Below are 10499 nucleotides of genomic sequence, written 5' to 3' on the forward strand. Positions count from 1 at the left end.
TGTTGAAAGTATTTTCTATGCCTATGACATTTCTTCCTTTTCCTTTAATCCTGCTTCATAGATTTTGTCTTTTCTGTGTATCCCAAATTTCCAGGATCTTTTCTGTATTATTTTATTTCTGAATATTCTGAATTTATTTTATTTTTATTTTTTTTCGATTTAAAATTTTTCTTAAGTGGGTAATTTCTTCTATCTTGTCTTCAGTGTCTAAGATTCTTCAATCTCTTATTTTCTCTAGGTGAAGTTTGTCCCTGAGGTTCCTAAATTTTTAAAGTTTTCATTTCCTATTTTCCAATAGTTTGGGTTTTCTTTAGTGTTTCTGTTTACTTTATTGTGTCTTGAACTGTGTTCTTCATTGCATTCTGCTGTTCATGTTTTTGTAGATTTCATTAATGGTTTTATTCATATCATCTTTAAGGTCATAGACCAAATTCATAACAGACATTTTAACACCCTTGTTTTTTGACTCATCTATATTGAATTTCTTAGGATATTCTATACTAGAGTTTCTGGGCTTTAATGGGAACATTATTTTTATATTTTTACACTGGCACCTAGGTGTCTGGATTTGGGATGATTGCAATTCTAGGTGTTGGTATCCAGTCTTGTCTTTGTTGGATTGGTGTTCAATTCCTTAGTTTCTGTTGTTCTCTCTGGAACATAGGGGTATGTGGTAACTGTGCCTGATAAGAATGCTCTGGGATCCAGCTAGGTGTGACCACTGGAGAACCTGGGTAGAACTAGGTATTAAGACTTCACACTAATAAATAGAGATAGACTATAGGGTGAGTATTGCTGGGAGTGTCCACATGAGGGATGAGAGTTTGGTGGGGATCTGTGAGACTTTGGTGAGTGGAGTCAGTGGAGAGAAAATAGAAGAAGCCACAGCAGGTAGTCTGTGCTAAAGTGAGGATAAGACTGGGGACTAGAATTGGTCATTAGGGAAGGAAGAAGTTTCCCTCCCTGATTCCCTGGCTGGAATGGCCAGCAGTTTTGCAAGGAATGTAGATATTGGTGACTGAGACAAAGGGATGGTGTGGTGGAGGAAGGCTACAAGAGAGGATCTTCTTGATCCTTGGAACTGGGATACAGAGGAAGAAGATGTAACAGCAAGTGGGCTGCTACAAAGATGGAGGCAATACTAGGGTACTGGAATTAGAGGACAAAAGGGATAGTAAAGATCACCTACCTCATTTCCTGTATGGCTGGCTGGTTTCCAGAGAAAATATATATGAAAACTGTAAAAAAAAAAAAAAAAAAAAAAAAAAAAAAGAGAGAGAGAGAGAGAGATACTTCCTGACAAGGAATTTGAACAGAGACTAAACACTTGAGGAGTGAAATCAAGAGCTCTCCTCCCTTGTCCAGCAAGCACTAATGTAATAGCAGTGTCTAAAACAGCATAGCAGAAACAGATGTGGATGTACAGTGTTGTCTAGAGTGATTTCTCTGTGGTTAAGAGTATTTGCTGATCTCTCAGAGGAGCTAAATACAATGCTGAGTACCACATAGGTTCTAATTCATTACTGCAGTTCTTTTTTATCTCACATCCTCTTCTGGTGTCTGTAGACTTCTGTTGCATCCTTTAAAACATACCAATTTTATTTTCTCACTATGTATAAATCAATCACATTGCCTATAATAGTTTCTGAGGAGTGAATTTAATACAGAAGAATGTCATTTATTTTGTAACTTAATAAATTCATGCCACATTACCCCACCTGATTTCTCACTTAACAACTAATTAACAAACTATTTGCCTAATAAATTGCTTTTTCATGGAAGTTTTTACTTCCTGGTTTCGAAGAGTATAAATCACAGGATTCATCAAGGGAAATATGACTGTGTGAAAGAAAGAAACGACTTTGTCAGCTGACAAGGCTGTGAATGGACGGGTATAGATGAAAATTGCAGGTCCAAACATAAGAAATATGATTATGACATGAGTGGTACACGTGGATATAGCTTTGTTCTTTCCTTCAGAAGCCGACCTGTGAACATGACATAAAATAACTGCATAGGAAGTCAGAAGACCAAGGAAGCACACAAGGGTAAGCAGGCCACTATTGAAGATCATTAGGAGCTCAACAGCAAAGGTATCTGTACAGGCTAGCTTGATGACCTGTGGTACATCACAGAAGAAATTATCTATATGGTTTGGACCACAGAAAGGCAAGCGGAGGATAAGGGCAACTTGGATAATGGAGTGAACAAAGCCTCCAAGCCATGGAGCCAACAACATCACATAGCAGGCTCTAGGGCTCATGACAGTGGAATAGTGTAAAGGCTTGCAGATGGCAATGTAGCGGTCAAAGGCCATCACAACCAGAAGTAAAAATTCCCCTCCTCCAAGGAAATGCAAGAAAAATAGCTGAGTGATGCAGTCTTTATAGGAGATTACCTTCTTCTCAGAAAAGATGTCTACCAACATCCTGGGAGTCACAATGAAGGAATAGGAGGCATCCAGGAAAGCCAAATTTCCCAGGAAGAAATATAGTGGAGCACTGAGTCCAGGGTCCGATATGATGGTAATGATGATAAAGACATTTCCAGGCAAGATGATGATGTAGAAAATTAAGCTCAGAACAAAGACCAAGAGCTGAATTTCATATGATTGGGTCAGTCCTATGAGAATGAATTCTGTGACAACTGTCCTGTTTTCTGTCTCCATCGCCAGTTCCTACAGAACATAACAAATCCAAACATTTATTTCATCTCTTCCACCTAGATCATAGCTATTATCCTTCTAGAAACATAGACACAGTAAATTGTCCCCTCACTCTCCATATCTAAGCTACCTCTTCCATCCTTCAGCTTCTACATTTCACAACTGCTAAACATTCTACTCTTTAAGTTACACCTTCCTGCCAGCATTATCCCTGAACTTTTATTTGACTCTCGTATGAAGAAAAAGATATCATTGTTCTGGGTTTATTTATCATTGCCTTGATATTGGTTTTTATTTGTTTGGTTTGGTTTGTTTTATTCTGTTTTGACAAAGAAAACGACCTGCTTCCACATGTTAAAGTCTTCATGTGTATATTTTACAATGCAATAGATGGGGATTGATAGTAAATAGAAGTAGCATACATATTCAATGTCATAACTATAATGTAATTGTTTCACAAGGATGTTTATTTAGCAAAACTATTAAACTATATCATCAGTTAATATTTGTTAGTAAATATTTGTTTTTTAGACATCAGTTATGCCTTAAGTGTGCTGAACTAAATAACACACACATATACACAAAGCCCTCATTTCCTGAGGACATTTTTCCTTACAGAAAATGTAGCCATTAATCATGTGTGAATACAGGTGCCTTTGTGCAGTTAAGGAAGCAAAGACTGATACTTTTCTGCATACAATATCCCTGTGAGGAGTGTGGTCAGTAACAGGATGAATGAGAAAATTTACTGTTATCTGATAAGATACAGGCTTTAAAGTTAGAATTTAACAACAACACAAATTGCAGAAACCCTACAAACTGGTGGAAACTGAACAATGCGCAATTGCATCATTCCTGGGTCAAGGAAGGAATTTTACTGTTATCATAACTGCAGCAATTTCATGACATCTTTATTTTTATCTAAGTCTTTGACATCCTGTCTCTTAGGTTTTATAGTTTTTATAGCATCATTCTGCTCTAGACTATAAAATGTGCAAAGAAACTGTTAAGCTATGTGTTTACCAGAAATAGATTGTGAGGTGAATATGATTAACCAAAGGCTCATATATTACTTTAAAAAATTCAGTCTGATAGAGAGTGATGTTTTATACAGTCTTACTTACAAAATGAATTTAGAAAAAATATCACTGAAAATAGAGTTAGAGGAAAGGGAGTTTCATTCTCTACAATTGAGAAAAAAAAAACAGAGTGAAGGAGAAAAGAAGTAAATAAAAGCAAAATCTCTCAAATTAAAAATTGGCTCAAATATTTATTATTATACCTCTTTAAAATATCAAATATCTTCTCTGTCTCTCATTGATTTCTACTCTAACCTTATGTTGATAGATTTAATAATGAAACAAATTTCCATATATTATGAAACTAAGAATTATAGAAAAAGCACATTTGATCAAACATACACAAAGTGTGTATGTGTTCACTAAAATATATACATACATATGTGTGTGTGTGTGTATGTGTGTGTGTGTTCTAAGCAAAACAAAGCTCAAAATGTGTGTAGTAGGTGGTCACATACCCTTGTGCTCATTGGAAACACTAACTGAACTTGATATTCTTATTAACACTAAAATAAGGCATGTAGTCTGAAGGGAGATGTGGAAGGCACTAAGGGGGAGTCAGGGAGACATAATAGGGGATGAATATGATCCACATCCTTCATATTTATGTAAGATGTACAAGGTATTCTAAGTACTAAGACAACAATTGGTGTGATACAGATTTTCTTTTCCTTAATTTTACATCGAAATTTGTTGAGTTTGTTAACTGCATGAATCTAAGATTACAAAATGAAAACTTACTTGGATTTAACATCAGCCCAAGATCAGTGTTCAATGGTATGAATTGTAAAAGAAGAACCTCTTTTCCCAGCATTGTGGGAAACCATATCAGAGTCTGTCTTTCTCCAAACCAGGATCCAAGGAAATATTTTCTTTTCAGTTCTCAACATAACATTTCTGCATTGATTACTGGTTATATTATCTCACTTGTCTCAGTTGGTAGGTATAAATTTATGGCTAACAAAAAACATCAAAACTAATAAAACAATTCTAAGTATCAGAAGAGAAAATAACTATATTATTAAGAAAGCACTTCAATTTGGCATCCATTTATCATTCTATTTTTCCTATGCCTCTTCGCATTTAAGAGAGCATGTATAAAAATCTGAATAATGGTATTTTTGTGTTCCTTAGTTTTATTCTTTATAAATATGAAGAAAAAATAACAACATTTACCTCTCTAACTATCCATCAATACTCTCACACAGCAAACATCACTTTCTTTTAATGAAATAGGCAATACCTGATTTTTCCAATTTTATTCTTACTATTAACTTATAAGATAGGGGCCTTTTACAGTCTGACATATGCAATTAATTTGTGATGCAATGGAGAATGGGTTTTGGGAATTTGAAGGCTAAGTAAGCTGTAGGGAATTTCTGTGGGAATTGTAAAAATGCCAGCAGGTAATGAACACAGAATGAAACTAAGGATTTATTACATATAAATGTACAAATAAATGTCAATCAAGAGTTACAAGGTGAGCAGTGGATCCTAAAACATTCTGTCACTGACAGATTATAGACCCCTGAACTAGAACTAATCTGAATGTTCTTCCCCCTGAGAACAATCTTTCATGGCCCTATGCAAGCTTCCAAAGGAGCTTCCACAAGTCTACCCAGCTATGATGCCTGAGAAGCACAGCAATGACCAGAATGCAGTGGTGGCACACATACCTTGGTGATAACAAATGAACCTCTAATTAGACTTAAGACTCACTCAACAAGAGGGAAATCATGTCTGATACTGAAAATCTAGCCAATTCCTCGGTGCTAATGAAGTCATGGTTATTGAAGGAGAATTGACAATTACACATTTACTAATGGAGCATAGTCCCTAACAACAATGTATAAACACTAGTCCTTGTGCTCACTGATAAGTGTCATCTTCACTCCTCATCAAGAAAACTTCTCTTTGCAACAGAAGGAGACCACCACAGAGAAGTATAACCAATTCAAATGCAGATAGGTGGAGCCCATCCTGATTGATACAGCTATAAAACACCCCTACATGTTGGGCTCAGGGAACATTTCAAAGGGGGCTTGGAAAGTTTGTGACAATTCAAGATTGTGTACCCTAGTAGTACCAGAAGCTACAGCCATAAAGTCTCACCACCATGGTTACCCAAATATGACCTCAACAAGGATGACAAGAACCATGTCACAGTAGACAAAGAAAAGCCCATGAGGTCTCAACCTTACACAAAGTACTTTAGGTAACAGAGAAAATCTGAGTGTGGAAGAGGTAATCTTTCCCAAAGAAGAAACACCAATTGTCCTACGACAAATGGTTAACCCTGAAAATACACATGCCAGTAAAATTATGGATGGATAGGATATATTTAAGACAGGTGGGCAGGCCTGTGGAAAGCTTTGGGGCACAGGGCACAGGCAAGGGGCCGGTGGCCTGAGTGGCTCAACCAGTGTGGAGACAAGTATTAAGGGAAGCAGAAGAGGTGACCACAAGTTAGGCAGGGCAGAGGTGCCCTAAGGGCTCCAGCACCCCCTCTGCCATGACCACACACACACAAAAATAAATTCCTTATTTTTTGACTTTGATACTACAGCAATGTCTGGAAAAAATGCCCAAATGTCAGTAAATTAACAAACCAAAAATTCATAAACCAAAATACATTTGCTTTAGTGCCCAAACCAGGTAAAGGCATAGGAGGATGAAGAATATGCAAAGGAGAATACAGAGGAGGAAGAAAGAGGAAGGAAGAGGGGGAGAAAATGACTACCATGAACCAATATATCTCATGAGCATAGATATAAAATAGTTCAACAAAATACTTGCAAGCTGAATACAGGTCTATATCAAGAAGATCACACAAGTTGGCTTTTTTTCCCAGAGATGTGAAGTTAGTTCAAAATACACAAATCAATAAAAGTAATAAATCATATAAATGGACTTAGAAAAATCACATGATCATCTCTATAGATGTACAAAATGCCTTTTAATAATCTTTGGGTTTTGTTTGTTTCCTATGAAATTGATTTTTTTTTCTTTATCTCTGGGGAGAATGGTATTGTACTGAACATATAGATTGTTTCTGGTAGTATGGCCCTTCGTCACAATACTAATCCTACTGGTACAACTGTGACAACTTTCCAACTTTTGTGGCCTCTTCAACTTATTTATTCAGTCTTACAAAGTCCTTATTATATGTCTTTCACTTGCTTGCAGTTATCACAACATACTTTAAATTTTGAGCTATTATGAAAGGTACTACTTCCTCCAATTTAGAAATGGATTACATATTTTTATTGAATCATTAGGTCAAGGGGCCCAAAAGAACCTCCTTCAAATTATAGTTGTCTTAATATTCTCAAAAATAACAAAATGACTTAGGATAACACTAGTCAAAATTCCCAAAACAATTCTTCACAGAAACTGAAAAACATCAATTATAAACCATGTGGAAATAAAATAATCATCTTGTACTTCATATGGAAGTACACATATACACAGAGAGTGGGGAGAGACAGAAAGAGAAATACTAAAAAATAAAACAATTTCTGGATATATCATCCCTGATTTTTAGTTGTACTGCAGAGCTATAATGATGAAAACAGCATGGCATAGCATGAAAACTGACACACTGATTAATAGGGTTGTGATATGTGTTGTATGAATTGGACTCCATAGTTCTCCGCAATTGACCAGTTGCAGAGTTCTGTTCTGGTCTCCTATTGGGTGCAAGGGAAGAACACTTTTTTAATGAATAGTGATACCTACACTTACCTGTGGGCATAAGTATATAGAATGTGGTTAGAAATTATGTTAATCTGGGAAAATAGCAATAGTGAGCTCTTCTCTAGGGTCCAGGAATTGACCAGCCATAGGTAGTTGGCTGGATTAAAATATGAAGCATGAATTCCCTTTTACTGTGGATATGAATTCCCTTTATATCCCCAACATATAGGCACCATGACTCCACCCGTGGGGATTTCTTTCTATGTTGATTATTGTGGTTCTTAGACTTTACAGCTGGGTGGAATAATTGATTGCATCTTTCATTTTGCAGCTTTCATAGATCGTTCCTGTACTATAGGAGATTATTTTTTCAGGGAAAATGCTTCTAGGCCAGCTCTTTCTTGATTGCTTAAAGTCTGTGTTCAAGGTGTGTGCTGTCTTCAGAAATAGGGTCTTCAAGAAGGCAAGCAAGGGCAATTGCAACAGCTCCTGTTATTTTCTGTGTCTCTTCAACTCTACTGACCAAAAATTAAAGGAAGGTTTCCCACACCAGACACAAGAGTTTTTGTTAGATAGTCTATGACTCTTGCAGGAGGGTGTGTTAAGGAAGTATTGTGAATAAAAGTGGCATAGATTCAGTCACACTGTGTGTATGAGTATATATATACATATATTCATTTAAGTGAACATGTTTTTCTATAACTTTTGCAAATAATCTTAGTATTATTTATCACTTCTCCTTCTCTCACACTCTGTATTTGACTTCTGTCTTACTTGAGGTTTCTATTGCTATGAAGAGACCCAATGATCACAGTAACTCTTATGAAGGAAATATATTTAATTGGGGTGGCTTACATTTTCAGAGGTTAGTTCATTATTGTCATGGTGCAACATAGTGACACGCAGGCAGACATGGTGATGGAGAAGTAGGTGAGAGTCCTGCATCTTTACTTGCAGGCAACAGGAAATTATCTGAGTCACTGGACATGGCTTGAGCATATGTAAGATCTCAAGGCCAACCTCCACAATGACACACTTTCTCCAATAAGACCACGCCTATTCCATCAAGACCACACCTTCAAATAGTGCTGCTTACTTTGGGGATTATTTTCTTTCAAACCACCACAACCCCCTTTCCCATTCCCAGTTAACCTCCCCTGTCACCCATTTTCTCAAATTATCCTTCATAGTTCCTGTGTCCAATTGTCTACCTGTCTAGGGTTCCCTCTCCCCTGGCATGGAATCTTTTTACTTTCCTGGTTTCTATGGTTTCCCCAGATTATATATTCACATCTTAAGATTCAGACCTAGGATCCACAAATAAGAAATATAATGTGGTATTAGTCTTTCTATGTGCGGACTATCTCATGCATTACTACATTTCCTAATTCAACACAGAATACAAATTTTTCTTTTCATAGCATCTTAATTGTATTCCACTATGTATATGCATATGTAAATAGGGCAGTGATTGACATGGCTGGAGAAGTAAGTATCTATAAACTAAGACGTCAAGTCTTTTGCGCATATGCCGAGGAGTGATATCGGTGGAGCAACTGGTAAATGCTTCATTTAGCTTTTTGAGAATTTTCCACACCAAATCTAAGAAAGAATGCACCACTTAGCACTTCCACTAGCAGGAAATGAGACTTTTCCTTTCCCCATACCTCATTACCACTTCCTGGATTCTTTTCTTAACTTTTTATATTTTTATTTTTGAAATCATGTTTTAATTAGAATATTTTTCCCTCTCCATTCTTCCTTTCAAGCCCTCCCATATTGCCCTCCCTAATCTCATTCAAACCCATAGCATCTTTTTACATCAGTTGTTAGTGAATGAATATATGTATTTGTATGTGCATATTTATTCCTAACTATAATCTTTTTAGTTCATGTAATGTTACTTCTATGTATGTTTACAAGTCTGACCTAGTTTAGCACAGAACAACAAATTGATATGTTCTTCCCAGAGACAGACTACCTCTCCCATTCCAAGCTTTCTTAGGTTGCCTCTAATTTTTTCTAGAGTTGAGGCTTCAAGTGCTTTTCTCCATCCACTTGGGCATGTTCCCTGGTATCATCCCTGTTGAGCTCATGTTTGGACAATCATGCAGGTAGGACTTTATGGTTGTAGCTTCTGATATTACTGGCAGACACAATCTCACAGCAAACTCTGGCATCTTCTGCTCTTACAGTCTTCCCACTTCCTCTTCCACAGTGTTCTGTGAGGCTTAGGTGCTGAAGTGTTTTGTAGATGTATCCATCATGATAGGATTCTACACTGCATTTTGATTGGTTATAATGTTCATTGTGGCTGGAATTTATTTCCAGCCTGGCCCCATAGCTGATTAGCCCCAAATAAATACACGATGACTTATATTAATTGATAGACTGTTGGCTGATGGCTAGGGCTTCTTAGTGTCTTAATTATTAACCCATTTCTATTAATTATGCATTGCCATGAGGCTGTGGCTTACCTGTAATGCAGCTTGGTACAACTTTGGCAGCAAGGCCAGTCATGGTGGTGGCCTCTCTCCCCTTTCTCTCCCCAGCCTTCTTCTGGTCTGGTAGTCCCACCTACACTTCATGCTTGGCCATCTGCCAATCGGCGTTTTATTCATCAACCAATAAGAGAAACATATATACAGGAGGATATCCCCCATCACCTCATTTCATTTTTCTTTATCTCTGACTAGTATCCTATAGTACATATATACTAGATTTTCATTATCCCTTCATTGGCTGTAGGGCTCTTAGGTTGTTTCCATTTCCCAGCTATTGTGAAAAGAACAGCAATGAACATGCCTGTGTGTGATTTCAGGGATGACCACTTGGTACTGGATAATCAGTTGGGGGTGGGGGAATCTCCTCTAGGGAAGACTATTTCTCCCACTCTCAGCATCCCTTAGTTGGCTGCAGTTCTTCTTCTGGGCTTGGGGACCTTGAGATTTTCTCCTTTCCACATAAGTGCATCATTGCTTTGGCCTCTACACCTATAATCTGTCTGAGCTTTATGTCTCAAGCAGTGGGATACAAATTATGACCCACGAGAATATGCT

The 10499-nt window shown here is 37.1% G+C and overlaps 1 protein-coding gene across 1 annotated transcript; it reads right to left on the bottom strand.

Annotated features, from left to right (window-relative positions):
• Positions 1-1741: 1741 nt before the first annotated feature.
• On the bottom strand, positions 1742-2668 carry LOC127216233 (olfactory receptor 4N2). Its single transcript, XM_051176858.1, has one exon. The coding sequence runs from the start codon at positions 2666-2668 to the stop codon at positions 1742-1744; it is 927 nt and encodes a 308-aa protein (XP_051032815.1).
• Positions 2669-10499: the final 7831 nt, after the last annotated feature.

The sequence above is a fragment of the Phodopus roborovskii genome, unplaced genomic scaffold (genome assembly GCF_943737965.1).
Source record: "Phodopus roborovskii unplaced genomic scaffold, PHOROB, whole genome shotgun sequence".
Classification (NCBI taxonomy): Eukaryota; Metazoa; Chordata; class Mammalia; order Rodentia; family Cricetidae; genus Phodopus; species Phodopus roborovskii.

What these genes read in the sequence shown, in the direction of transcription:
- LOC127216233 (XM_051176858.1), bottom strand. Translation starts at nt 2,668, where the DNA reads ATGGAGACAGAAAACAGGACAGTTGTCACAGAATTCATTCTCATAGGA.